This window comes from Trichoderma asperellum, chromosome 2, assembly GCF_020647865.1.
Source record: "Trichoderma asperellum chromosome 2, complete sequence".
Lineage (NCBI taxonomy): Eukaryota > Fungi > Ascomycota > Sordariomycetes > Hypocreales > Hypocreaceae > Trichoderma > Trichoderma asperellum.
In genome coordinates this window covers 4,623,710-4,650,748 of record NC_089416.1, presented here as the reverse complement: position 1 = coordinate 4,650,748, position 27,039 = coordinate 4,623,710, and the positions used below count along the sequence as shown (strand labels likewise).

General features: G+C 49.3%; 11 protein-coding genes across 12 annotated transcripts; 5 read left to right on the top strand and 6 right to left on the bottom strand.

Annotated features, from left to right (window-relative positions):
* Nucleotides 1-60: 60 nt before the first annotated feature.
* On the bottom strand, nt 61-1,240 carry TrAFT101_003835 (uncharacterized protein; the record flags this gene model as incomplete). Its single annotated transcript, XM_066127007.1, has 2 exons — nt 61-1,139; nt 1,204-1,240. 2 exons carry the CDS (start codon nt 1,238-1,240, stop codon nt 61-63), a joined length of 1,116 nt encoding a protein of 371 aa, XP_065983115.1.
* An 11-nt stretch (nt 1,241-1,251) lies between these two features.
* On the bottom strand, nt 1,252-1,613 carry TrAFT101_003834 (uncharacterized protein; the record flags this gene model as incomplete). Its single annotated transcript, XM_066127006.1, has 3 exons — nt 1,252-1,342; nt 1,401-1,499; nt 1,555-1,613. The coding sequence occupies 3 exons, from the start codon at nt 1,611-1,613 to the stop codon at nt 1,252-1,254; spliced, it is 249 nt and encodes an 82-aa protein (XP_065983114.1).
* Nucleotides 1,614-1,849: 236 nt separating this feature from the next.
* Nucleotides 1,850-5,224, top strand: TrAFT101_003833 (uncharacterized protein). The gene is made up of 3 exons (XM_024909280.2): nt 1,850-2,844; nt 2,894-3,319; nt 3,373-5,224. The coding sequence occupies exons 1-3, from the start codon at nt 1,941-1,943 to the stop codon at nt 5,064-5,066; spliced, it is 3,024 nt and encodes a 1,007-aa protein (XP_024766401.1). The 5' UTR covers nt 1,850-1,940; the 3' UTR covers nt 5,067-5,224.
* TrAFT101_003832 (uncharacterized protein) lies at nt 5,129-8,085 on the bottom strand. Its single transcript, XM_024903154.2, has one exon. It carries the CDS (start codon nt 7,855-7,857, stop codon nt 5,383-5,385), a length of 2,475 nt encoding a protein of 824 aa, XP_024766402.1. The 5' UTR covers nt 7,858-8,085; the 3' UTR covers nt 5,129-5,382.
* Nucleotides 8,086-8,454: 369 nt separating this feature from the next.
* TrAFT101_003831 (uncharacterized protein) lies at nt 8,455-9,480 on the bottom strand. The gene is made up of 2 exons (XM_024904833.2): nt 9,161-9,480; nt 8,455-9,096 (listed from the first exon to the last, which is right to left on the bottom strand). The coding sequence occupies exons 1-2, from the start codon at nt 9,165-9,167 to the stop codon at nt 8,579-8,581; spliced, it is 525 nt and encodes a 174-aa protein (XP_024766403.1). The 5' UTR covers nt 9,168-9,480; the 3' UTR covers nt 8,455-8,578.
* Nucleotides 9,481-9,905: 425 nt separating this feature from the next.
* TrAFT101_003830 (uncharacterized protein) lies at nt 9,906-12,579 on the top strand. 2 transcript variants are annotated; one of them, XM_066127005.1, is made up of 2 exons: nt 9,906-10,515; nt 10,608-12,579. In XM_066127005.1, the coding sequence occupies exons 1-2, from the start codon at nt 10,365-10,367 to the stop codon at nt 12,482-12,484; spliced, it is 2,028 nt and encodes a 675-aa protein (XP_065983113.1). In that variant the 5' UTR covers nt 9,906-10,364; the 3' UTR covers nt 12,485-12,579. The 2 variants fall into 2 exon arrangements, with proteins under 2 accessions (XP_065983113.1, XP_065983112.1); XM_066127004.1 differs by having other exon boundaries at nt 9,906-12,579.
* LSM2 (U6 snRNA-associated Sm-like protein LSm2) lies at nt 12,495-13,499 on the bottom strand. The gene is made up of 4 exons (XM_024901662.2): nt 13,281-13,499; nt 13,013-13,160; nt 12,841-12,943; nt 12,495-12,780 (listed from the first exon to the last, which is right to left on the bottom strand). The coding sequence occupies exons 1-4, from the start codon at nt 13,292-13,294 to the stop codon at nt 12,749-12,751; spliced, it is 297 nt and encodes a 98-aa protein (XP_024766405.1). The 5' UTR covers nt 13,295-13,499; the 3' UTR covers nt 12,495-12,748.
* A 407-nt stretch (nt 13,500-13,906) lies between these two features.
* TrAFT101_003828 (uncharacterized protein) lies at nt 13,907-17,032 on the bottom strand. Its single transcript, XM_024901663.2, has 2 exons — nt 16,967-17,032; nt 13,907-16,907 (listed from the first exon to the last, which is right to left on the bottom strand). The coding sequence occupies exons 1-2, from the start codon at nt 16,981-16,983 to the stop codon at nt 14,036-14,038; spliced, it is 2,889 nt and encodes a 962-aa protein (XP_024766406.2). The 5' UTR covers nt 16,984-17,032; the 3' UTR covers nt 13,907-14,035.
* A 169-nt stretch (nt 17,033-17,201) lies between these two features.
* Nucleotides 17,202-18,658, top strand: TrAFT101_003827 (uncharacterized protein). The gene is made up of 5 exons (XM_024909281.2): nt 17,202-17,335; nt 17,392-17,633; nt 17,696-18,118; nt 18,169-18,318; nt 18,376-18,658. The coding sequence occupies exons 1-5, from the start codon at nt 17,274-17,276 to the stop codon at nt 18,456-18,458; spliced, it is 960 nt and encodes a 319-aa protein (XP_024766407.2). The 5' UTR covers nt 17,202-17,273; the 3' UTR covers nt 18,459-18,658.
* Nucleotides 18,659-18,911: 253 nt separating this feature from the next.
* LCL3 (putative endonuclease lcl3) lies at nt 18,912-19,776 on the top strand (the record flags this gene model as incomplete). Its single annotated transcript, XM_066127003.1, has 2 exons — nt 18,912-19,295; nt 19,369-19,776. The coding sequence occupies 2 exons, from the start codon at nt 18,912-18,914 to the stop codon at nt 19,774-19,776; spliced, it is 792 nt and encodes a 263-aa protein (XP_065983111.1).
* A 2,183-nt stretch (nt 19,777-21,959) lies between these two features.
* Nucleotides 21,960-25,732, top strand: TrAFT101_003825 (uncharacterized protein; the record flags this gene model as incomplete). Its single annotated transcript, XM_024898900.2, has 2 exons — nt 21,960-25,413; nt 25,497-25,732. The coding sequence occupies 2 exons, from the start codon at nt 21,960-21,962 to the stop codon at nt 25,730-25,732; spliced, it is 3,690 nt and encodes a 1,229-aa protein (XP_024766408.1).
* Nucleotides 25,733-27,039: the final 1,307 nt, after the last annotated feature.

Sequence of the window (27,039 nt, the reverse complement as noted above, 5' to 3'; positions counted from 1 at the left end):
AGTGAGAAAAAAAAAAAAGAAAAGAAAAAAAAAAAAAAGAAAAATCTTGATATGAAGTTCTTAAGAGCTCTCCGCCGCCTTGAACCTGAAATAAAAGTTGAATTCAAGAGGGAATGCAGGATCCGTAACCACAACTTCCTGTCCATTCTCGAGCCCAAGGTCCTTGAGAGACTTGCTCAGATTCGGTCTGGTCTGTTCCTCCAAGCTTTGCGGCACTTGCATGTACAGAGTCTTCCCCTCTGCACGTATGGATGGTTTCTTCAGCTGAGCTTCGGGACGAAGGGCCAGAGAATCCAATAAATCTTGGAGGGTCATGTTGGGATCAGCTTCCAAGGGTCGAGCCTCTCGGCCGCAGACTGGACAGTCTTCCTTTTTCTCATGCTTGAACGTGTAGGTATATATGCTGTCGTTGCCAGAATACATCATGTAGTTGTTCTCGAAACCCAGGCATGGCGCCGAGTTGGTAGCAATCTTGAATGCCTCATTGCAACAGGCAGCGGCAATGATGGCGTTTGTTGAAGCAATGGCAGGAATAATGTTCTTGATCGTTCCCTGAGTAAGCGAGTATGTGATTCCTGGGATATTGAACTCCTCTGCGCGCTTCAGGGCCTTCTGATAGATCCATGTGACGTGCTCGGGGTCGTCCTTGTCGAGCTTAGGAAAGGGTTTCTCCTCTTCCCAGGCAATGACATGGGCCCATTCGACGCAATGCTCCGGCTGTCTCGGAATAGAGGCAATAGTGCAAAGAGGGACAGCAGCTCTGGGAGCGTGCATATCGAGCTGACACTCTATACACGAAGTAATTGAGGGGAGGATAACTCGCGCCTGTCCCTTGAAGCCCTCAGTGCCGCCGTCGATCAACGGTTTGATTCCATCGGGATCCTCTGCCTCCTCAGCGATGGAGACTAGCATAGCATTGATCCACCGCCGAGCTTCGATGCTGTCCAGGCCGCAGATGACGAGCTGAAACTGCTTGTAAAACTCGTCGTCAAAGTCCTGAATGCGGTTATTGTGAGCGGTGATTTTAACGCCCTTTACTCTTTGCTCGACGAATCTCGCTGCTACCTCCGCCTTGAACTTGCCCACGTCTGACTTTCGAAAGAGGAATTGTCGGTTCAAATTAGAGATGTCGATGGTGTCTTGCCCGCCGTAATCCACGTTAGCTCGAGTGACGGTTACGACGCGTGCAGCAATTCGCCTCACCCATATCGATTACATGGATATCCTTGAACTTGGACATGGCCAGATTCTTCAAAATCTCGCATCCCAGACCACCTGCACCACTGTAGCTGCCGTCAGTCTGAGGTAAGGAATATCCGCACGAGGTAGGACAAACATCACCCTATGTCAGGTCAGCCAAACGTCTGCTTCCACTCTGCTTCGTCTTTTGAGCTACATACAAGATCTTGAACTTCTCAAACTGGGCCAGAAACTCCTCTTCCACCGCCATCGGATCCGTCAAGGGGCCCGGGTTGCGTCTGATCTGGTCGAGATACTTCCTGCATGTGCCTGTCAGCTGGGCGCATGGCGCATCACCGGGTCTCGGGCACTGACCATCGCATCGTCTCGCTGTCAGCGACAAGGTGCGCCGCCCTCTGGGTTTCGACACTCATGCTGAAGCAAATGGCGATGGACGCGGGATTAGAGAGCAAGCAAAGACGGCGGGCAACAAGGAGCGGGCGTGCGGTTTGGAAGAAGAAGCCTGAGTGCAGGATGACGGCAAGCTAGCTGTAGCTGTTGGGCACGGCGGGAGGAGCTGCCTTGGCTGCGACTCGGTGAGGCTCGGTGAGGTCAGGTGAAGGTGGGGTTCTTAGGCTCCCACCATGCCATAGCTCTGGGTCTTTCTAAGCGGCCAGCGTCTTTCTGCCTATCCTGCATTTGAGGTCGCAACATTTTCTTTTTACCAGTACTCTGGATCTGCGTGCTCTACAGATGTCGCCATGAAGGGCGGTTTGCGATATTTTCACGGGGGCAGGGTAGCGACCAAGAGGACGGCACCAGCCACGGGTGAGCTACTGACTCCAGTCAGCACCACTTACCTCAAGCCCCGGGAGGACGCCAAACCGCTGCTGTCTGAGGGTGGCTCGACTAAGAAAGTGGTCGAAGAATTACCGACTTCGCAAGTGGACTCGCCTGACGAGGCGTTGGAGCTTCTTCGAAACCAGCCGGACTACGATTCGCTTATTCAGGCTCTGAAATACCTAACTCAAGATGAGAAGCAGCCAGGCGGTTTCCATGTCCACGTGCCTGGCCCCAAAAGCGCGGCGATAATTCACGTGCTGGTGACTGAGATTGCTTCGAATTACTGGACGTTATTAAAAGAAGGCGGGGATAACGATGGCACCGAGGGCTCTCATAACGACGCACAGCTATTTATTAGATGCTTACAAAGTGTTGCCGGACTGAACGCGGTTCTTACTCACCTCAGAGCTCTCATTCAGGAGCACAAATCAGCGAGCAAAGAATCTAAGCGGCCAGATCTAGTGCTTCATATCACAATATTTCTCGATTTGCTAGCATCAGCTTTGGACGGTAATGGTGCTATCCGGACTTTGTGGGAAGCTTCAGCGGGAGGATCGAGTTCCGGAAATTCGAAGAAAGTGCAATCTCAGGCGCTCCTGTCTTTGCTTACAAGTGGCCGTATAATATCTACAGCTGCTGAAGCGATTGAGATTACTGGATCAGAAAACATTCGCACCAGCGCAACATGGATAACGGATGGAACCAAATTTTCGCAATGGGTAGCATATAATTTGATAGCCTGGGCTCAACACACAAAAAGCGAAAGCGACTTGCATTTCTGTTCAGACCTCTTCCAGCGAGGCATGTCATTGGGCTATTCGGGTATGTTTCATGGCTGCCGACCTCATTACGTCTTGCTTACTTGTCATAGAAACTCTTGTGAAGACGGTTATTGATGGTCTCCTTCTTAAAAAAGGGAGTGATCCAGAAAACTTTGCCAAAGTTTGCCTCTCCCAACCCCATAGCGCCAAAAAATCTATCAACACACTGCTACAATACCTTGCTCAGCACCTCAATGGGTTAGACTTAGACGAACCGTCTTCAAAAGCAATCATCTCTGCCGCTGCTGGCATCATCAGCACACTCATTAAGGGCAATGAGACTCTTTACAATCATCTCGTTGCTTGGTGCACTTCATCTTCTGGCGCTGGTCTGGGTGATTCTGTAGGTATCAGGAGAGCTGTTCTCGCACTCTTGGCTCAAAATAAAGACGGCATTACAACCGTATTCGAAAAGAGCTTATCTCAGTTTGGAGATCAGCTATATATCAAGCACGCAGCCATACTACAACAAAATGGTATGAATACTCCAAATAGCCAAGATTACAGAAACATGCTAACCTCTTCTTAGTTCATACGGAAGTGTTGCTCCTCAGTGCCGGATATATCTCCAGACTATCTCCTATCAAACTAAGAATTATTGTAAGGTCAGGTTCATACCTGTCCGCGATCTCCAATCGGATAGCTTCAACTCAAGCCAGAGCCCGTTTTCTGGGCTTAGTTGTTGGAGAATCCCTCTCAACTCTCATGGACGATAAAACACAAAAGCTGGATTTCCACATGGACGAAACAGAGACCGAAGAGGCTAAATGGTTAAAATCTCTTACCAGTGTTTTCGACGAGGTCGGTTCTATCGAGCCTATCCTCAAGACAGAAGCTACAGGACTATCAGTACGGAAAGAGAATCGACCACCTCAAAAACGAACCCAAAAGCCCAAGATCAAACCGAAGCCGAAGTCCGAACCCAGTATTTCAACTATTAAGCCCATAGCTATAATAGAAGAGATCGGTTCTTCAGACGATAGTGAAGAAGACCTTGTTCCATATGCCAAAGCTTCTGATCCAGAAGATTCTGATGACGACGCCACATTGGTTCAACGCAACAAACCAAAGGCTCCAGTATACATCCGCGATCTAATCTTATATCTTCGCGACACGGAGTCATACGATAAACAGAAATTAGCTCTACAGGGTGCACCTCTCTTAATTCGAAGAAAGGCGAATTTTGGTACGGAAGTGAGCTCACATGCAGATGAGCTCGCCGGTTTATTCGTCGGACTCCAAGATAAATTCGATATTGAAGAATTCAATGATCTAAAACTGCAGGGCATGATGGCCTTGATCGTTGCTCAACCAAAATCCATGGCCCCCTGGTTCTCACGGACCTTCTTCGAAGGCGATTACTCTTTGTCCCAGCGAACGCAAGTGCTTGTTGCCATCGGACTGTCAGCTAGAGAGCTCGCTGGATTTGAGACTTCTGAATATCAGTCTAGTGCATCTTTCCCATCAAGGAGACTACCAGAGAAGATTGAACAGCTATACATAGACTCAACCAAACGAAGCGAGGCCAATTCTCCATCCCAGCTAAAGGCGCTGCCTTCCACAGCGCTAGATACAATAACGCAATCCCTCACATCCTCCTTCTTGGAGCCACTGGCCGCCAAGGCAGCCGACGCAACGACCGGCCCAGATATCCTCAAACTCCAAACATTCACAGCTCGTTACAAATCCAAAACAAAGGCAAAGCCCCGAGTTCGCTCAATCCCCAACACCACTGCCGCACTCATTGCCGACTCCTTCTTCTACCCTCTTACTGCCCACTTCCAGGTGGCCCTTCGATCCTCCAAGCCCCTCATTCTAAATCCCGCCCTATTGGCACTCTATCTCCAAACGTTAGGTATAATAATACACGCGGCAGGCCCCTCAACGCTCTCGCTCCCCCAGCTTACGTCCGAACTGTGGAATCTACTCCTGGCCGTGAGGACCCATACACAAGATGACATGGGCGCTTTGAAGGGCTGGCTCGTAGCCATGGCATCGCTGCTGGAGGTCAACGACGGCGATATGCGCAGGCTATGCGAAACACAGGGACGAGAAGTCGTGGAGACGCGAGAATGGGCTTCGGCTGTGTTTAACAGGATAAGAGGCGAGGATGGCGGAGAGGAGAATGAGGTCAAGATGCTGTCAGCAGGTGTTCTCATTAAGCTCGGAGAGGCAATTGAGAAATACCAGGCCCTATTACTGGGCAATATGATTGGTTTCTGATGAAGAGGCGCAAATATGCGATGAGAGTAGGTAATGATTATAATATATTAACAAATTACACCAATCCATATATTTGGAAAAAAACAATATTCGTTGCAATTATAGTATGGAACATCTATTCCGATATCTTCAAACTCATCCATTTGTAGCAAAGCGAATAAGTACTGTTTAATATACATCTCTTTCAAAAAAGAGTAGATAAATCATATCTCTAGCATATAACTACCTTCTGTTACCTTTTCCTCTTTCTTCTTTCGGAGAAATTGATTGATCGCATCGCATCAGCGCTATTTCCAACTCCCAAACACTGTAAGTCTCAAATCGCACCACCCTCTGGATCTAGCGAATAGTGTATGCTCTTTCTTCGAACCGGTAGGGTAGAAATGTACGAGTTGACGTAAGTCAAATGATCTCCAAGACTCATAGCCATACGACGTAACTCTTTCCGTATTTCCTCGGGCGAAGCTTGGCCAAGCATGACTTTTGACGAAGGGGTTACTGGAAGAGGGGGAAGAGACGAATCGAGGTTTCGCAGGGGTGGTCGGGGACGCTGTACAGGAGGAGATTGGCTATGCGGAGATCGACTGCGCGGAGAGTAGTCTCGCAAAGATGGTGGATATTGCGGTGTGCTTGGAGCAGGAGTTGGCTCTGGAGGCAGTTCGGGATCCATATCAGCGAAGTCGCTCAGAGAATATGGCCGGCTGTCACTGAATGCTGACACATTGCTCTCTTTGCTGATATGGGATTCGTCGTGTTTTGATCCTTCATCCAGAGAGAGATCTGGGATGCTCGCGAGCACGTGTGAATATTCAGAGTCATCTGAAATATAAATAGAGGGCTCGCGATTTGTAGCATTCATCACGTAGAGCGAGGCGTGTTTCTCCAACTCAAAAGGATTTGTACCACCAATCTCCGAACCGCTGATGGAACCGACATCCGAATAGGACGTTGAGGGGCGGGTTAAGTCTGTTGATGAATCGGCGAAGCTCATGTCGAGATCTATCAAGCTCCCAACTGAAGCACGATGGTCAACTGAAGGGGTTGGTGCAAGTTCACTGAAAGTAGAAGAATGTTGATACGGTTCGGTAGTGTGATGAAGAAGTGAGGGCCGGCCATCATCAGGTGGGGGGAGAGTGTTACTGAGCAGCGGAAATTTGAATTCCTCCGGATTTACTGTTGCGGGAGGAGCCATTGAAGGGAATTTCCAATCCTGAGTGCGCCTATTATTTTTGAGGTCAATTGGGTCGCTCATCGGCGCCCTAGAGAAGCTGATATCATCAAAGTCATAGTCAAATGATGCTTGCGAATCGCTAGGCTTGATGGTGTCCATGTCGACATACTGCGAGAGCTCTCCGCCGTGCAGCGATACATCCAGATCAATCAATGACTCTCGTACGTCAGAAGGCTGCGAGCTCTCATCCCGGAGGGGGAGATCCGATATAGGAGCCTGAAATGGCTGACTATAGTATGCTCTGGAATTTTCTTCATACGTTGATATAGTATTGGGATCAAAAATCTTTTCTAGGGGCGCTTTGACCGACGGAAGATGTGGCGGTGGCCTTCTCCGTGACTTGGGTTTCTGCGGACGCGACGTCTCATCATACCCCTCAGGGCTGAAATCCACCTTTGATCCGTACACGTCATAAACGTCCTGGGCATCTCCTTGGTCCAAGACGTGCTGGTCAAATGCTGCAGTTGTGCTGAAGTTCCACTCATCATTAGAGACTGCAGCCGAGAGATCAGCCAGACCTTGGGCACCACCAGCGGAGAAGAGCGACCTGCGGTCTCCTCCTTGTGCTTCCCAAAGTTTGAAGGCCCGGACAAGATGGACAAGAGAGGACGTTGGATGCGATTCTTCCGTGTTACGGATATATCTATGGAGCTGCACCTGCTCAATCGTTGGTCGTTTTGCGACGTCGTGTTGAAGGCAGTAGGCCACCAAATCTCTCAATCCAGCCGAGTACTGGTCGCCCTCTAGCCGAGGCGTATGATGCTTTAGATGCGAGCCCAACCTCGAAAAGTCAATCCCGGCAGTGACGTTGGGCGGTAAGCCAGATGCAATTTCATATACCATGGCGCCAAACGCCCATATATCGACCTCGGTCCCGTAAGACGCCTCTTTATCAAACAACTCGGGCGCCATCCAATGCGGAGTCCCAATAAATGTCGACCGTTTGTCGAACTTTGTTTCAATAACGCCAGCAACTCCAAAATCACACAGCTGAACATCGCCCGTCTCCGTAATAAGAACATTGGCACACTTGAGATCGCGATGGATGATGCCTTGGCCGTGAACCCAGTGAATAGCCTCGGCAACCTCGCGCACAATAGGAATAATCCATTTTTCCAACAGCCCGCCGGGAGCTGTCGGCCTCATCAGAGTCGCAACGCTGCCACCTGCGCAGTACTCTGTGACCATCCACATGGACTGTCCGACGGGCAACGCCTCGATGACATGGTTGATATTCTTGGCCCCGCTGTCGCTCAGCAATTGCAGGGCATTGATCTCCTTGAGCAGGTCGGCGTAGGTGTCGGCCAGCTTGGGATTTACAGTGTCGCTCTCCTCAATGTCTATGATCTTGACGGCGACCAGCTGGCCGGTCTTGATGGCCGTCGCCTTGTACACCCGTCCAAAACTGCCCTTGCCCACGAGCTCTTGAAGCTCATACTGCGGGGCTTCCTTGCCGGCCTTACTGCAGGTCTCGACGACGGCATTTTGCATCTTCTTTGCATCTTCAAGAGCCTTCTGCTTGGTGCCTGACACGTCAGGCCATCTTACTTGAAGGGACATGTTGCAGGCGAGGCCCACTTGGGCCTTGGATGAGGATGTCGATCTCCAGGAAGAGCAAGATTTGGCATGTATGTATTTTTGAGGCTGGGCACGGACGGCTCTCGCACTAAAGGTCCAGACACACGCGGTGCTCACTCGTCGAGGGGATATTCCGCGCGCGCTGCAGCCATCCTTGTTCGGATCCCCCAGCCGCAGATGAAGATGCCGCAGATGAAGATGACCGGGGCGTCACGAGTGAGATGAGATGCAAACAAGTCCAAGTCTCGAGAGATGCCCGATAAGCCCAAGGGAGCGGGTGTGAGGCGCAGTTCTTACGCGGGGTTTAGCCGCGGGCAACCACAGCCATTCATTTCGCATGGCGGAACGCGACTACCGATTTTAGCAGTTTTAGCACGGATGGCGCTCTCTCCGTGTTTGCTTCAGGTGGCTGGCTTCGGGTGGCTGAATTGGTGGTTAGGTTAGTAGGTGCGTAATGAAGAGTGAGGGAGAGAAGATGCCACACGGCCAGCTTATAAGGGGTTGAAACAAAAGAAAAGAAGGGAAAAAACAATGTCCAAAGAATGGCCTCGACTATCAGCATCATGGCCTTCACTGCCACGTATATCCATCTCCAAGTAAGTAAGCGGGAAAAGACAGTCATATCACCTAGTTCTACCGCTACTCTCAGTCGATGCCAAATATCTATTCTTCTAAGTGATATACCCCCTTGTCTATCCCCGGATTATGACGCCGTCTCCTTCATCATATCCACTATCTTGCCATGAAAGGTTCTCCAGTTAGTATTGCACATATTCTTTATCGTGCCAACCAGCAGTCGGGACGCTTTTATCAGCACGTCCTCGATCAGATCTACCCCGCCATTACCGTTTTCTTTCACAGTCCAGACCGTCTCCATCACCACGTTGAGTGGGCTGTAGAGCCTCACAAAAACACCCTTTTCCAGGGTCACAAATTCATTTATACTCTCAACATTGGAATCCCAAAGGCCCGCAGGCAGCGTGTGCACCTTGTCTGTCACCGAGTAATACGCAGGCTCCGCTACAGCGACAATTCCTCGGTCCGTTGGAACAGCGGGAGTCACAACCTTTGATGGCTGAGGGATGGACTCGAACTTGACCATGTGAGGGTCGCATTGCATGTGAATTTTGTGATTCTGTATGATTTCCAGGGCTCTGGCAGGTGAAACCTCTGGAGGCAGAGTTGTTACATTTTGTAATGTCGCGGTGGTATTGAGCCACGCTGTGAAATGTGTCAGTCACAACTAGCCCTATGAGCTGGATCTACCTTGGCTTGGGCAGCTCACAAGACATGATGGATACAAGACAATGAGATGTCTTGGGCAATAAAGAGTCGATTGTAATGAATGGCTTCACAAACAATGCCGACAAAAACAGCAGAACGATTCGCTGGCGCCGTTGTCAAGTTGAGTAGCGAGGCGCAGTGATATGTGCTTGTAGAAAGACGGCAGCGCAATTAATTTCCCTGCTCTGGAACAAACCAGGTGTGAGGCCTGGGCGGGCGCTACCAGCTGAAACATGGAATCACGGGGCGTATCACGGCGAATTATGAATGGGACTCTGGGACAGCACGGCATTAATAGAGTTGCGTAGAATTGACTAATCAACGTCAGTGTCTAGACATTCGGGATATCTACTATGCATTTCCAGCGGCGGGACATCTTTTACACCGGGGCCTATTTTCAGCCGGTAGAGAGTGATGTAGGTGATTGAGTGCTATACGCTCATGCCAGCCATGTACCCACCATTAAGCTGACGATGAACTGCATTGGGAGTACAATGAATGCATAACCTCTCCTGAATGCATTGATCAAACTGAGTTTCAAATTACTACTTTCATGAGCCAACTATTTCCTGTATCAAGCTCTTTGACATCTGCCCCGGCCAAGTACTAATAGAGCGTGTAGGTGTGTAGATCAACACCCCGCCACAGTAATTAGTATGCACGTGACCACGCGAAGTCATTCAAGCCCTCCAACGCGAATCGTGAATGTACGTGTCCCGCCTTGTATGACGGCACGTTCAGAAAAGTATGGTGCTTCAGCCTTGACGCAGTATCAGCCATTATGGTCGCTTCTACAAAAATTAACCGGTCTCATACGCCGAGAAAATCAACGGCAAGCTCTGGCTTCGCTAAGAAGCCTGCCGCGAAGCCAAACACCAGTATCCTTAACTTCTTCCAGAAAACTGCAAAGCCTGAAGATTCACTATTCGTTGGTGCGGTACCTGCGGAATCAGCTGAGAAGGAGGATCTATATGGACGTGACGATGAAACCCGATACAACGAAGTTGAAGCTCCAAGTAAAAAGAGGAGGATTAGCGAAAATGCTTCCATCGAATCAGCAACAAAGAAGGAAACGGCAGATACATTAGACAAACCATCCACCATCAATAACACGATGTCACCTATAAAGCCTGAAAATGGAAACGAGTCCAAGAAGCCTAGACCTCGGATTAAGACCCCGTTCGTCATAGACTCTGACAGCGAAGATGAAGATGCCAACGACAACAATAACAACAACAGCAACAGCATCGCTCCAGAAGTACCATCCCACCACTCAAAAGACGCCGCACCGTTACCCCCCTCTGCCCAGCCAGAATCACTTCGTGACACTACGCAGACCGAAGACAGCAATGACAAGTATGAACCGCCGCCGCTGGAGCAAGAAACCTCGGCTGATGCCCAATTTGACCAACTGGGGGATTTCGCTGACATGGACGATTTCGACTTAGACGAGTTTGAAGGTGAAGAGATGCGGGAGATGCGATTCATGCGGGAGCAAGCTCGCCTTGAAGCCGAAGAGGCCGGAATCCCTGGTGACGATTTGGATGATCTTTTGGATAATCATTCCTTGGTAGAAAATTGTCCAATCTGTTCTGGCAGCTTACTCGGCATATCTGCGGACGAAGCTTCTCGGCATGTCAACTCATGTCTCGATGGCAATCCTATTCCGCTGCCTACGAAGGATAATACCGTAACAAACGAAATCCCTGAAGTAGAGGCTGTGGAGCTTGGCAAACGCTTTGCTCGAGCTGCCGTCCCCAGACCGGGTCAGGCGAACCCTCTTGAGATGAATACAGAGAACAAGCCAAAGAGCGCCTTTTCTAAATTAATGTCTGGCAATGCGGAAGATTCGGCCTGGGCTACAGCGGCAGCCGCAGAGACCGCGTCTCGAGGTCGGCCGGCATACGAACGGACTTGTCCCTTTTACAAAATCATGCCTGGATTCGCAATTTGTGTCGATGCATTCCGTTACGGCGCTGTTGAAGGATGCCAGGCCTACTTCTTGAGTCACTTCCACAGTGACCACTACGTCGGCCTAACAGCAAATTGGCGACACGGTCCAATCTACTGCAGTAAGGTCACCGGGAGCTTGGTCAAGCAACAGCTCCGGACTGCTGCCAAGTGGGTCGTTGAGCTAGAATTTGAGAAATCTTATGATATTCCTGGAACTGAAGGTGCAACGGTTACCATGATGCCTGCCAATCACTGTCCTGGGAGCTCATTATTTCTCTTCCAAAAATCGTTTGGAAATGGACCAAACAAACGAACAAAGCGGATATTACACTGTGGTGATTTCCGGGCCTGTCCCGAACATGTTCGGCATCCGCTACTCAAGCCCGATGTGATAGATTCAATATCGGGCAAAGCAAGGCAACAGCGAATTGACATTTGCTATCTTGATACGACATACCTAAATCCACGATACTCTTTCCCTCCCCAAGGCGATGTCATTCAAGCGTGTGCTGACCTCTGCGCGTCAATGTCTCCTGACCCAAATTGTGCCGACGACGTTTGGCAAAGGTCAGAAAAATCCGCTGGAACGGGCACCGTGAGCAAGTACTTCCAAAGTGATAAGCCATTGGACGATGGTGCGCAGTCAAAGTCGAAATCCAAGCGACAGCAGCGTCTTCTAGTAATATGCGGTACTTACTCTATTGGAAAGGAGAGGATTTGTGTGGCTATAGCAAAAGCTCTTGGCTCCAAAATCTTTGCATCGGCGGCGAAGATAAAGATATGCAAGCAGCTCGATGACCCAGAACTAACTGCGCTGCTGACTTCTGATCCCATCGAAGCCCAAGTCCACATGCAAATGCTCATGGAGATCCGCGCAGAAACTTTGCAGGAATATCTAGATAGTTATAGGCCACATTTCAGTCGCATTATTGGTTTTCGACCAAGCGGCTGGAATTTTCGGCCAGGCAATGGCAAGGTTATTGGAGCCAATACTCCGCCAAGCAGCATATCTAGCCAACAGCTTCTCCACGGTAAAGGTTGGAGGACAAGGTTCGGGGCAAAGGATCTTGTGGCTCAGAGAGGTAGCACGAAGGAAGCCTTGTGTTTTGGTGTTCCGTACTCTGAACACAGCAGTTTTCGTGAGCTAGCCATGTTCGTTATGAGTCTGCGAATTGATAAAGTAATTCCTACTGTCAATGTAGGCAGCGATCAATCAAGAAAAAGAATGAAAGGTTGGATAGATAGGTGGATGGCAGAGAGGAGGAAAGGAGGGCTGGTGAGACCATTAGTAGAGGGGGAAGATGATGAACAGAAAAGTAACCCTCAGCTCTGGGAAGGAAAAGCTGGCGAGGGAGGCGGGGCCTGGTGGTAGCCTAGAGACTTGGATATCATAAAATTTTTATTAAAACGTCCAAAAATGATGCCAGGAGAAATTCTGATGGCCCATGCCCATGCCCATGTCATGAGGAACGCCAAATGACTGCTTTATACTTGCAACAAGCCCGGCGATCCTGCACCATAAAGTGTGTAAATATTACCATTCTCCGATGCTCCGATCCAGAATACATGATTTATCGTATGCAAACGCCAACCATCTCTTGCTTAGCTGGTAAATACGCGCCTATACCAAGATCTATTATTTTGCCTTGGCTTGCTGAGCAGCAGCTTCTGCGGACGTGGTTAGCCCTCTTCTAGATAAATCAACTCTGCTTTTTTCAAGATACTTGCCTCTCCGTGTGGCATCCTCTAGCAGCTGGGTATCGACTGATGCCGCTGGCAGGTGGACATATCGAACGACAGATCCACGAATGAAAACGTTCTTTACAGAGCTCTATATGGAAACAATGGGATTAGCCATGCATTTTCAGCGGATAAAGAGGGAGCAACAGGACTCCCATACCAGGTGAGGGTATTTTAGCTCCTCTACAACTTGAATGTCATCCAGCTTGATGTTCAGGTACTGGTCCACGCTCTTCAGAATCCCCTTGAGCTGGATATCATTTTTGAGCTCCACGGTGACCTCATGGTCGATAAGTGTCTTGAAGAAGCTATTGTCCTCCCCCAGCAAGATTAGTGTTTGTCTCCATATGGCAGTAATTGACCTCGAGTAATGATTCCCGTGGCATGCAGCAGGGGCAGATCTCCGGATCCGGCTCCAAGAGGCTCACCTAAAGAAAAGCATTATGGCGGTAGATAATCAGCTGTCCTCAAGCTGGGATTGGGTAGCGGGGCAATATTTTTTGAAGAGTTTCGAATAGACGGCAAGTTGTTTGAGAGATGAGCAGTGTCGTCTCAAACAATGGCAATGGAGACGAGAATCCTCTTATCTTTCGCTTTTTGGATTCTGAATTTCGGGCTGCCGTTTTATCTTCGAAGGCGTTATCTGAGTGAAAGCGTCACAGCTCATTGTGAGAAGTCCCACACAGCAAGTTCTAGTGAAGGCGGCGTTTTTGGCATGGTCACGTGATACTAGATTTCAAGGCAGCATTAGTGAGAGACTCGAATACAGAGTAGACAGAGAGTCGTGTGTATCAAATTTGGGGCCAGAAGGTATAAATAATAATAATGATTAGCTTAAGACACTTGCTTTAAACACCGAAAAGGAATAGTATTTCTTCGTTCTTAGTCTTGTTGCTCATCTCATCAAATTCCGCTACCAGGTAAGTAAGAGCACTTGGCAACTTGAACATGAAATCCTGGAAACATTCAAGTCTCTGCTCCAAAAAGCGAAAATTTCAATGCGTCTACTAATTCGTCACAATTATCTGGAACGAGGGGCGTAGATTAATAACTTGTTATTGTATCAATATTTGAACCAAGAAAAATGACTCCTCGTATCCCCGCAACATAGCCCAAGTTTCGCGGTGAATCTATATATGCAAAAACTACTACTCTCTCTTTAAAGGCCAGATCTCGCTTCCTCTTATGCGACATGTACAAAGGCTCGCTTCTTGGCACTCTTCTCCCGGCTCTCTTCCTCCCAAGTCTCATCCACATACTCCTTGACGCTCTTATCCCGGATCTGCATGCCCACCACCTTCAATGCGGCGATATTTACTCCCATCTCGTCCTTCTGCTTCTTTAGCGTGGCTCGCAAGTTGGCCCGGATGCTATCCATCATAACCTTCATCGTGCGGCTGGCAACAATCTGCTTGTGGTGCGTCTTCAACATGAAGAACAGAATTCGGCATGTGAGGGGAATGTTCATCGACCGCATGGCGAAAATGTTGATGAATGTGAAAAGGATGGGGACAGAGGCAAATGGAAGTACCAGAAGAGCATCGTGCAGAGCAGAAGCCTTGATACGCTGAAGGACAGACATGACGTGGGCCTCTGCGGTAATGTTTCCGAGAGCAATGAAAACGGGGTTCCTCTGAGGAGGCATAGCGTGAGGATTCGTGAGCTTGGCCTCTTCGTACTCCTTCAACAAGTTCAAATCGGCCATACCCATCTCCAAAGCTTCAGCTATCCTCTCACCAGCCATCAATGTCTCTGTGGTCTGCTTTCCTGCGGCGGCAATTTCGCCGTTTTCGTCGCCTCCCTCTTGGTCTTTCTCCAAAGAGGCCGTCAAAGTGCTCTCGTACAGCTCTTCCATTTCCTTTTCTCGTTCTTCCTCAAGGAAAATTTGCTCGTCAGTCTCATCCCATACGCGAATACTCTTGTCATGACTAGCAGTAACAAGGAAATTCCCACTATGGCTCATGGCTATTGACCACACCTCGCCGTGGTGACCATCTAGTCTCTGAATCTGTTCGAATTTGTCTCCATCCCAGTATCGAATTGTTCGGTCTTTGCCGCTGCTGAAGAAGTGATGTCCGTTGCCGTCAGAGTTGTGAGGGACAAATGCTACCTGCAGAATACTGTCCTGGTGGCCAAACAAAGCCTTGTGGCAGTCACCAAAGTCGAGACCCCATATTCTAATGTTCTTATCCGCCGAACTTGTGACAATAAGCTTGCTATCATAGGAAATATCCATACTTAGCACAGGTAACTTGTGTCCGTAAAGGTTGAGGTATAATTTGAGAGAGTCGACGAAGAACACTTTCACTGTGCTATCCAGAAGTGATACCGCCAACAACTTGGAATCAGGTGAAAATCGAAGACTGAGAATGTCATCGGAGACTTTAAGCGTTCTGGACTGGACGAGCTTAAGCTTGGGTGTTGTCCTTCTCGTTCCTAAAACCTGCTCCTGGACAATCTTGAAGTCCCAGAATTTGGCGCTTTTATCAGCACTTCCGGAAACAACAGACCGTCCATCAGGGTGGACTTGCAACGCCCAGATAGCTCCCTCATGTGCCTCGACGCTGTCCAGGAGTGATGCAGACGCAACGTCGAATAATTGCAGTTCGCCATTTTTTGTTCCCACAACGATGACCTTGTCTCCAGGAAGGAAGGCACAGCAGAGCGCATACCCACAGTCGAATGTTCGGATGCAGGTCTGAGTCTTGATATTCCAAACCTTTAGCAAGCCATTGGATGCTGATGCCAACATCTTGTCGTCTGAGCTCAGTGACAGAGCACGGATGTCAGCTCTGTGCCCCGGGATCTCGACTGAAAACGCCTTGGTGTAATCTGGGATGTCGTCCTTTTGCTTCTTATCGCTCTTCTCCTTAGGATTTACACTGTAATACTCCAGCTGGTTGTTAGTAGTTCCAACTACCAGATAGATTTGCTTTTGCCCAGCAGGCAGAGCCCAATCAATCGAACGGACTTTGCCACCAGTTCTCAGAATAACATATTGGACGAAGACATCGCTGATATCGGCTTTTGATACATCGTCCAGTGTATCGTCTCCATTTTCCATTTCTTCATCCTGAGGCTTGGCATCCTTCTGCTTCTCACGTCTTCGCCGTCTCTTTCGGGCCAGGCCTTTTCGAACTTCAGATTCTGATCTGATGCGCCATACATCGACACTCTTGTCAGAGCCGTGGACAGCAAAATAGTCTTTTTGAGGATGGAAAATAACCTCAGTCGCTCGATCCTTGTTTTGTCGAAAAAGGGTTCCTCGGTCTTGCAAAAATTGTGCAGAGGAGACAACTTCTACTCGTTGAGCAGAGGAGCTCAATCCATCCGCATCCAGGGACCACACCTTCAGCTCTCCGTCGTTGCCTGCAGTTATGCAGCCGCTCAAGTCTGGGGAGACACCGAGTGCCCAGCACTCGCCGTTTGTCTGTGAAATGTGCGTCTCTATGCAGTGCTTCGAAGACAAATCCCAGAGCTTCAAGAGGGAGTCCTTTCCGGTAGACAAAAGGAACCCATCTGACAACTCTTCGTCGTTGAGCACCATGGCTTGGTTTCCGTCTTCATCTTGCAACTTGGCCTCGGGCTCCAAAAAATTGATTCCTGTGATCTGATCCTTGTGTCCTCGAAGCTTGTACAGGCCGACTTCTGCAACGAGATCCCAAACAATGATGTCGGTGTCCTTCGAACCGCTTGCAAGTCGCACTCCGGATTTGTCAAAGGCAAGATGTGTGATTGCCGATTTATGACCATTAAAATTGACTATAACAGTGGCGATTTTGCTGTCCCAGATACGAATGCTTCCATCTTCGTATCCCACGGCAAACATGTCCTTATCCACGCCGCTCTGCGCGATGGCAGTGGCGGAATAAGAGCACCTTTCATCCCTCCATCGGCTGATTAACTCGCCCTTCTTGATATCCCAGCATAAAACCTCCTCGTTCGCGGCTGTAATGGCTTGGCCTGCGCCAGTCCCCGTTCGATCTTTGGATGTCCAGATGAGATTCGATGAGCCGGAGAGGATGGTGCCAAAAGATTTGGCGTACTCGTATTTGCTATTCAATGGTCAAAACACGTGTATCTAGGCGCGCACATGTCAATAAAATCGACTCACAGGTATGATTTGACCATGGCTGCCGTCTCTCAACCTCCAATGCCGGCTTCTGCTCGTACCAAGGAAACTTGCATTTACATGCCGCTGCTAGCCAATTGCGCAGATGGGATATTTTTTTTCGAGAGCTTATCGATAATGGGCTTGGGGTGGCGCTACTGCTCTAGCTTGCTCCGTCACGTGGTGCGCTGCCCCCAGCTTGACGTCTTCAGCAACGTAGCTTAGCCCCACCACGGGGGTCGGAGTCGTCAACCAAGCTCCAGGACGATCCGGAGAGGACACAGCAGATTCCACGACACCAGCCGCCACGATGCTTCTTCTCGACTACCAGAACGCCCTCATTCAGTCGGTGCTTACCGAACGGTTCTCGGGGTATGCACAAGCCCAATTCCAATTTCTCAAGACGAGCCGAGCTGACTGCGGCACAGTGCCCCGCCCGTACACATCGACCAGACCGTATCCGACTTCGACGGCGTCACGTTCCACATCTCGACTCCTGAAGTGAAGACGAAGATTCTACTGTCCCTCCAGATTCGATGCTTCAAGGACTTGGCCAAATATGGCGCTGAGCAGGTTCTCCAACGCGAATATGGACAATACGTTGTTCCGGCTGAAGTTGGCTACGACTTCTCGGTGCTGATTGACCTAGAGAACCTACCAGAGTCCAAGGGTAGGCCGATTTAATCTCCAGCGACAATGCCCCGGAACCAGAGAGCTCACTTTGGAATATAGAGGAACGCGACGCGTTGGCAATGCAATTCGCCTTACTGAAGCGCCATGCCATGGCTGCGCCGTTCGAGCAAGCATACGAAGAGCACTACAAGCTGAAAGAGGAGGCATCTAAATTTAGCTCAGAGGAGGCCCCCAAGGGTGTGATGGAGGGAGGAGAGGTCAAAGCCATCCACTACCGAGAGGAGGAGGCCATTTATGTAAAGGCCAGCCACGATCGTGTCACTGTCATTTTCAGCACCATCTTCCGAGAGGAAACCGATAGAGTGTACGGAAAGGTCTTTATTCAGGAGTTTGTCGATGCCCGAAGACGAGCTATTCAGAATGCACCCCAGGTGCTGTTCAGAAACGATCCCCCACTTGAGCTGCAGGGCGTTCCTGGAGTGCGAGACACCGGCTCCGGTGAAATCGGATACGTTACTTTCGGTAAGAAGGTCCTAGATTTGATTAGACTCACTGTACTAACTTGCCCGAAGTTCTCTTCCCAAGGCACCTGACTCCCCAGAGAATGGCAGCCGTCATCTCCCATATCCAGACGTTCCGAGACAACTTCCACTACCACATCAAAGCTTCCAAGGCATACATCCACTCTCGAATGAGGAAGCGAACCGCAGACTTCCTGCAAGGTGAGTTTGATACAATATGTCATTACAGTGACGGAGTATTTGCTAACGTGTATAAAGTGCTGCGTCGTGCGCGTCCTGATAACGAAGAACGAGAGAGGAAGACGGCTAGCGGCAGGACATTCAAGGTGCAAAGCAGCTGAAGAGACTCTCGCAATCCATAGACTTTTCTCTCTCTATCTAGCCAAATTAGAATTGGGCATCATCTGTTGAGCGGATGCGGCCTCTGACATGGATGAGGCGGCGAGTGGTGAGGTTCATAATTGTAGGCAATGAATTTGATGATAGGAGCCATATAGCCCATAACCCTGGAATTTTCCGTAAAAAAATAAATATTTCTGAGTTTCTTTACTATTTATTATATTCTTATGCTTGAATTTAACAAGGGTGCTGTATCAATCTGATCGGTCTAGGGTACCGCTGTTTCGCAGGCAGTCTAATGTCACTGCGCAGAGCGTACAAGTAGTCTGGGGCGCCACAGTAACAGTGAACATGCCACTATAAAGCGATTTTCCCAAGCTACCAGCTCGGTCTCTAAACTTGGACCCTAAACCAAACACTCTCGATGCCAAGCCGACCTACGGGTCGCAAATACAATGGTATGGCCATTTGGAGCCTCAGCACCCAGCAAAGGCACGGATCATGAGGACCAGTCTAAGAAGAGGCCTGTTTCATGGCCAGATTCCTTGAGGAGCAGTGAGGTTGGGCCTCTAGAAGCCGCCAAAGCATGGGCACCCATGGTTGGATTTTCTCTCGTAGGCCTCGCCGCGCTGCAGCTATATGCGAATTACTTGCGGCGAATTCCAGGAGCAGCTTATGTACGGCCGAATTTCTTTCGGAATCGGAGCTTATACGGCAAAGTAACGAGTGTTGGCGATGGCGACAACTTCCATCTGTTCCACACGCCTGGTGGGAAAGCTGTGGGCTGGGGGTGGCTAAGAAAGGTTCCTGAGTCAAGGAAAGAGCTCAAAGGGCGGACTGTAAGGATTCTCTCTCTTCCCTCCTCTCACCAAATATGTTTGGGCATTTGCTAACTTAGAGGCATATATATAGATACCGATCCGCATTGCCGCGGTTGATGCGCCAGAGGGAGCGCACTTTGGAAAGCCAGCCCAACCCTACTCGGACGAAGCCCTGCAGTGGCTCCGAAACTACATCTTGCACCGAAATGTGCGCGCATACATCTACAAGACAGATCAATACGAACGGATCGTTGCCACTGTCTACGTCCGCAGGTTTCTGTTCCGCAGGAATGTCGGACTCGAGATGATCAAGAGTGGACTGGCCACCGTATACGAGGCAAAGAGCGGCGGCGAGTTTGGGGGGCTAAAGCAGCGATATGAGAAGGCTGAGGCCAAGGCAAGGAGAAAACGCAAGGGAATGTGGGCGGGGGATCCAAAGACCTATGAGAGTCCGAGGGAGTACAAGACAAGGTGGGCGTCGCAGCAAGGCAAAGCGTAGGCCATTGCGATGGTAAGTACTTTGTATTCCGCAGAAATGACTGAGGTCTCACTGGTTGGTTGTCATAGCACACATTTGTTTGTTTTGGGTCATCTATCTATAGATTGAGTCTGCGGCAACGGGTGTTTCGAGTGTTTGGTCTACCCCATGCTTGAACTTCCTATAGCCACGATGCTTTCATAGGTACGATATACATTTCACTTGTATGCCAATCGCCGAGGCTGGAATTCAAAGCCAAGCAATCTCTCCATTGACAATCAGGCAGGACGATGTGAGACAGCACCGAAACTAATCCACAGAGCATAAACAGATCTGAGCTGTCATCGTATGGTATGATGGACGGCTGGGTGCTAACGCAGCGGCATGCACAGACTTGGCTTTGCAACAGCAAACAGAAAAGCCAAGATATGGACGGACAGCCAACGGTGACATGGGCACACGATGGAGGTAGCCATAGCTTCTGAGCTTTGGCCAACAGCAAGGGCGCAGAAGCGAAGGCGGGTGTGATGAGTTTGATAGCTGTGCGCTTATAATCATAGCATTTTCTATCAAGGGCATCTGGCGATCCCGGCGAGTGCTACGACTATTTTCGGCTGTCTTCCGCAGACCAGTTTATCCACTACTCATCCCCAAGGAGGAAACTTCCTTTATGTTCATGGTGCCGTGTCAGCTCAAAATTAGTAGTCTATCTGCCAAACTATCGTGTGTTTTTACGGCTAGTTTCAACAGCTAAGCAGCAGTGCCTAAATAAAACAAAGCTTCACATCAACCCCCATTGGTAAACTGCGTTTCGTCTTTTTTTGGGGGGGATTCCGGGGCCAAGCAAGAGTGGACCGACGCTTTGTGCCCCTGGCATGATATGAACGAAGCATCCCGCAAATAGGAACGCAGGGCGGCACAGCGAGCCGTAGGCAGAACCGTGCTCCGATGCATCTCGCAATCACAGATGCCGCCAGGGGTATCTCTCCGCCTGTGGTTTTTGCCTCTCTCTCTCTCTCTTCCGAGGGAACAACACAAAAGCGCTGCCGTTCACGAAGCTGAGGGCTATCGTCCATCTTTTTGATTGTTTATTGCTTGTTTTGAAGCTCACCGATAGAGCTTCTGCCATTCCTTTTTTGCTCCCCCTGTAATACTTCGTATACCCACATTTTCATCTCACGATAGTGCTCGTACCTGCATTCGCTTCATCAATCACGAAGCACTCAACTTCAGTGATACTCTGCACGACGCACTGCCACACAAAGCGAGCGCCTGATTGGCCTCGGCATCTCACTCACCAGCGAAGATTCGGACTGTTGCACCACGCCGTACCTTGCCGTAGTATTACTCGAAGCTTTTACGATCTCGCACACGCGGTCACCGCAGACTAAGCCTCGCTCACGCTGTACTCAGTCAGACCAGGACAATCTCGTCGAGCACAATCTCGCTTCGCTTCCGGCCCACCACACCGCCCAACATTGACATTTTTGTCACTTTTTCATCCATTCATTGATTTTGCTGCGTTATCGCAGAGAATCGCTGCGCAGCCTCAGGTCCAGCCCAAAGCAGAAAGGCAGAAAAAAAGAGACGGTTCCTGGTGCTATTTTATAGCACCTAAAGGCTAAAAACCGCCCTGAAGCCACTTTATTGTCGCCGCCCAATGCCACTAACCTTATAAGGCTAAACCCCCCTCCAGCTGCTCCATAACAGCGGCGGCCAGCAATTTCCCGCATTCTTGGTGCTTTTCATGCCTCTGCCTGCCCAACCAGCCTCTTCGCCTTCGCTCCATCAAAAATTCAGTCCATCATCACTCATCGCCGGCGACGAGATACTGCTAGAGCATTTACTATACAGGATACCCGGCCCTGCTGATTCGGCTTGAAATTAATTGTTATACTCGTTTTTTCCCTCCGATACCCGATCTTTTTTCTATAGTATAATTCGGCTTCAGCCTCGTCGATTTCGTCGCAATCCATTACTTCATTCCACAATCGGTCGAGCATAGATACATCGAACAAGTCGTGATGCGATAGCCTCAATCCACTCCAGCCTCTCTGCACCCCAAATGCTCATTCGCAATCCATCGATACCGACGTCTCGATCATCGTTCGCGCCGTCTGTCGCCCGGAACCTGCGACTTTACGCCCCCCCTTCGTCCTTCTATCGATTCGGTTTCTCCCCCTAGCGCGCCGCGGTAGATCAACATGCGATTATCATCACAACGACGCCGACCGGCGCGACGCCCTCGGCTGATAAGCTCAGCTGTTGCGTCTCTGGCAATGTTTGCTCCCTCAATCACGTCCGCCTTTAATATTACTGCAGCTCCTGCCGCAAATCTCGATTTCTCACAGCTGGGGAGCATAGGCATTGCTGGAGACTTCAACGGAATCTCACTCTATCAGTTCCAGGAGCAGATCGCACAACCCTTGAGCACAAATGGCAGCGAATACCTGCTCACACAAACGCCAAATGGCGTCCTCGCTCCCATCGCCGCAACCGACGCGTCGATACTGGCCATGTGCTCAATAACACTCAAAGATGGCGCCGAGGGCGTGGTGCTTGGTGGTAATTTTACGAGCTTGGACGGCATCAAGTCAACGGCCATCGCCATCTACAATGCGAACACAACAAGTTTTACTCCACTCGTGGGACTGGAAGGCGAAGTCAACGCTCTCTTGTGTGATGATTCCAAGGGAATTGTGTATATTGGTGGAAATCTCAAAGGGGGGAATTCGACAAATGCCATTGCGTGGAAAGTGGACGGCGGCTGGACGAATCTTCCCTTTGCCGGCTTCAATGCCCCCGTGAGCTCCATTACAAAAGCAAGCAATGGTCATGTTATTTTCGGCGGAAGCTTCACTGGTCTAGGCAATGTCACTGCGCCAAACAAGCTTGATGGCCAGGCTATCAACCTGTCCACTGCAAATATCTCGGCCGAGAATACCGCAACCACCAAAGGTTTCGACAACCCCAAGAGTGTTGTCTGTTCTGATGGGTCTAGCGGCTCAGGTAAGACTTGGTTGCTGCAAGACGAGACACCTGGCACTTGGCAGGCGAATTTCGACTTTGGCTTTGAGCCCACAAAGCTGCGGCTTTGGAACACGCATCAAGATGGACGGGGTACGAAAACATTCCGCTTCGTCGCCTTACCACTCGACGGTATCATGAACTTTACCTACATCGATCCTGCCACGGGCAAAAACTCCAGCTGTACAAGCCAGTGCCCGCTAAGCAACGACCCCAAAGTGAAATTTCAAGACTTTCATTTTGTTAATAGAATTGGCATGAACTCTTTCCAGATTGATATTTCAGCGTGGTACGGAAAAGGAGCCGGCCTCAACAGCATCCAATTATTTGAAGATAACATCTTCTCTTACGCTATCAATTCTTTCAACGAGCCGTCCTGCAACACCAGTTTCCCTTCCAGCGCCACAGCTACAGGCCCTTGGACGCAGTCAGCTTCTTTACAAAGTGATTCAAAATATCTGACAGCACAGCTTTCCAGCCCCATCACCTCGAAATCTGCATCCGTTGTTTTCGTGCCCAACATTATCGAATCTGGTAACTACTCCGTCAACATGTATACCCCTGGCTGCATACCTGATGGCTCGTGCCAGACCAGAGGTCGTGTTAACATTACCGGCCTCATGTCGACTGGCACTATTCAATCAGAATTCACTACTTCAATCTTCCAAACCAATAACTTTGACAAATATGATCAAATCTATTTCGGTTACATTGAAAAGACCTCAGATACCTTCAAGCCAAAAGTCACGCTTACCCCCCTCGACGGACAAGATTTGAGCGAAATGACCTTTGTAGCTCAAAAGGTTGGGTTCACCCTTCTTAACTCGACCGGGAACCTCAACGGTCTCTTCGACTTCGATCCGAGCAAAACAAAGATTAGTGCGGACAGCCTGGACGATTCTCCGTTCAACCAACTTGGCGCAAGCTTCGATCAGAATACCGGCGTTAATTCCTTGGCAACATCGGGAGACGTCACCTATATCGGCGGTAACTTCACTTCAGATGCGCACCAGAATTTCGTCGCCATCGATACCAATGGTAAAATTATGGATATCAATGGAGGTCTCAATGGCCAAGTGCTGGACATGTACCTTCAAGACACGCATTTATTTGTGGGAGGAGACTTTACGAACTTGCGGTCCAAGGGGAAGAGCGGCCTCAACCATGTGGCCATATATGACACCAAGAGCCAGGCTTGGAACCCACTGGGTGCAGGCGTGAACGGTAGAGTCGAGCAGGTTGTGGCATTCCAAGTCAATATTAGCAGCGTTACGGAAAATGCCATCGCCTTGACGGGCTCCTTCTCTGAATGTGAGGCTTTTGGCAGATTTGAGGCGGTGCCTGTTGACGGCTTTGCGGTGTGGATGTTATCCGAAGGGAACTGGCTGCAGAATCTACAAGGCGCGAACCCCGACTTTGGCGGCATGCTCACAGCTTCTCAACTGAACCTTACCACCGGCAATTCTCTCTTTGCAGGCTCCATGGAGTCTTCGCAACTAGGAGCAAGTGGCGCTGTCACCCTGTCTGATGAGGGCCTTGGCCAGTTCCCAGTGAACATTCAGCCTGGAGTGCAATCGTCGAGCAATAAGCGACGACGTGATCTCTCTCCCGAACCCACATCAGGTGTTCTCACAGGCACGTTCTATACCGGAAACAGCAGCAACATTACAGTTCTCGCAGGCCACTTCTCAGCTCGATCCCCCAACGGCTCTACCATTAATAACCTAGTGCTCATCGATGGCACAAACAATGGCACCATTAGCGGACTCGGATCCGGAATATCTTCTGAGTCGGTATTCACCTCCGTTGCTCTTCTTGGAAGCGTCCTTTACGCTGGTGGCAACATCACCGGTACTGTCGACGGCAGCAGTGTTGGTGGACTCATCGCTTACGATATTGAATCCAAGTCTTTTTCCAAGCAACAACCTGCGTCACTGCTGGGCGGGAACCACACAGTCTCTGTCGTCAGCGTTAGGCCTGGTACTGCAGAGGTCTACGCCGGCGGCTCGTTTGAGAATGCGGGTGCGTTGGACTGCCCTGGTGTTTGTACGTATGATACCAACACTGCTCAATGGTCAAGGCCCGGTACCACTTTGGCTGGGCGGGTTAGCAGCTTTCTGTGGCACAGCAAAACTCAGTTGATTGCTGGTGGTGATCTTCGTACCAACGGAACCAACACAAGATTCCTTGCCCTTTACGATGCCGATCAACAGTCCTGGACGGACTTTGCAGGCGCTACTCAGATCCCCGGCCCTGTCAATGCCATTACAGCCGGCTCAAACGACAATAGCCAGATCTGGGTCTCAGGCAACTCGCCGAATGGGTCCGCCTTTATCATGAAGTATGACGGCAAACAATGGCAGAGCCCTGAAGTGCCACCTCCTCAGGGCAGTGTTATCCAAAGTCTGCAGATTTTTACAGTAACCAAAGCTCATGCTTCATCGAATCTTCTTGACGACAAGCAAGTTTTGATGCTCACTGGCTCTATACCCTTTGCCAATGTTGGAATGGCTTCGGCCGTCATTTACAACGGCACCGCCTACCTTCCTTTTGCTCTAACCAGCACCGATACTGGAGCTGGAAGCATTGCCAGGATATTTTCGCAAAAAGATAACTTCTTTACATCTAGCAGTATGTTCATTTTCTCTTCTCTTGTCATTTACATGTGGCATAATTTAAAGTTGATTGTTCTTTGCTAATACTTTACTCAACAGCTAAACACTTGGCGCTTGTTTTCGTCGTTCTCATCGGCCTCGCCATCGCACTAGCACTCATTCTTATCCTAGTCGCTTCAGGAATCATTCTTGATCGGATACGCAAGAAGCGCGAAGGATACACGCCAGCACCCACATCCATGTATGATCGTGGAAGCGGCATTCAGCGGGTGCCTCCGCGCGAACTGCTCGAGCAACTCGAGAGAAGCCGACCTGGCGAAGCCCCGCACGTATGAGGCAAAAATTGCTCAGAAGCGAATTTTTTTTTTTTCAGCCTACAATCCTGATTCAGTGTCTGGCGTTTGGATAGGAGTTGAGAATACGTCAAAAGGACTTATAAAAAGAAAGAGAATGTCCAAAAGGACGAAGGGAGAAAGGGCAACTCAGAGGGCTGCCATACCTCCTAATGGCTCTCTGAATGCGAAGAAAACGCTTGACGGTATATGATTACTATAAAATAATCTACCGCCAACGTTTACCTCACGCAAAAGACCCTCATTAATTTCTCACGCCTTTATAAAGAAAAACTTTTATTCTCACATTTACGACGTTATGACCATTGGTTAATTGTTTTTAACCCGTCTGCTTTTCCCCTTCATTTCTCCCACATAGGCGCTTCTTGCGTCCGACTTTATTACCTGGATTCTTTCCACGTTATTATATTCCTTGACTCTCTTTTACAAATTTTACTCTTTCTATGTATAATAAATTTCAGACAGTCTTCGACACAAAGATTGTTGCGGTTTGATATCGTGTCATCTTGCGTTTTACTCCTCTTATCTTGGAATGGAGCTACGAGGAAAGTTGAATCTTTTTTTCCCCTCAACTTAGGGAAGCGATGGGTAGTTATCGTTAAATTGGGGACGATGGAAGATGGCCCATCAACCAGGCCATCTGTGAGATTTTGTCACGGGGAGGGATAGAATAGGAGCCGCATAATGTGAGCGAAGATGAGATTTGGTTGACAATGAATAGAATTATTAAATAATAATGCGTCTCGCGAGAGGTGTTGAAAGAACGATGTTATTCGGATGTTTGAAATGAATACTCGAGTTTATAATACGATTTGACCCGTAGACTTGTTACATCCATTTCCATCATTCTTCTATTCGGCAAAAGTAGCGATGGCATGGACTTTTATTGCAACTTTTTTGAAGGGTTCTTAGATCGAAATGATAAGATTTAAGGCTATTAGGAGTACATATATATGGAGTAAGACATGGCTAGAGTTTGAAATACCACAACTATCTCTAAGTTTGCAGAAGTTGTACGCATGCGAGTACTCAATGGAGAAGGCGGCGTAATGTCAACTCTCGTTTCGCTTTACGGGCGCCTCCTTATAAACCATCATCAAACAGTCTAAACTCGCATTCTGTTGACGAAACTACACCAAGATAGCCCCAACTATTCCTATAGTAATTTCAAAGAGTATCTTGATCTCCTTGTAGAGTATCAATGCCAGTCTACGCGTGAGAGAAGTATGTAGCTTGCATCATTTTCCGGCACAAAGCCAAGGAAAACCCCTACATCTTTCCGAGTTGAC

Coding starts and splice junctions, on each gene's coding strand:
- TrAFT101_003833 (XM_024909280.2), top strand. CDS start 1,941: ATGAAGGGCGGTTTGCGATATTTTCACGGGGGCAGGGTAGCGACCAAG. Junction 2,845..2,893: donor CATGTCATTGGGCTATTCGG/GTATGTTTCATG, acceptor TACTTGTCATAG/AAACTCTTGTGAAGACGGTT. Junction 3,320..3,372: donor AGCCATACTACAACAAAATG/GTATGAATACTC, acceptor ACCTCTTCTTAG/TTCATACGGAAGTGTTGCTC.
- TrAFT101_003832 (XM_024903154.2), bottom strand. CDS start 7,857: ATGTCCCTTCAAGTAAGATGGCCTGACGTGTCAGGCACCAAGCAGAAG.
- TrAFT101_003830 (XM_066127004.1), top strand. CDS start 9,941: ATGGTCGCTTCTACAAAAATTAACCGGTCTCATACGCCGAGAAAATCA.
- LSM2 (XM_024901662.2), bottom strand. Junction 12,944..13,012: donor AGCTAAAATACCCTCACCTG/GTATGGGAGTCC, acceptor GTTTCCATATAG/AGCTCTGTAAAGAACGTTTT. Junction 12,781..12,840: donor AGAGGATGCCACACGGAGAG/GCAAGTATCTTG, acceptor CCACGTCCGCAG/AAGCTGCTGCTCAGCAAGCC.
- TrAFT101_003827 (XM_024909281.2), top strand. CDS start 17,274: ATGCTTCTTCTCGACTACCAGAACGCCCTCATTCAGTCGGTGCTTACC. Junction 17,336..17,391: donor CTTACCGAACGGTTCTCGGG/GTATGCACAAGC, acceptor ACTGCGGCACAG/TGCCCCGCCCGTACACATCG. Junction 17,634..17,695: donor GAACCTACCAGAGTCCAAGG/GTAGGCCGATTT, acceptor TTTGGAATATAG/AGGAACGCGACGCGTTGGCA.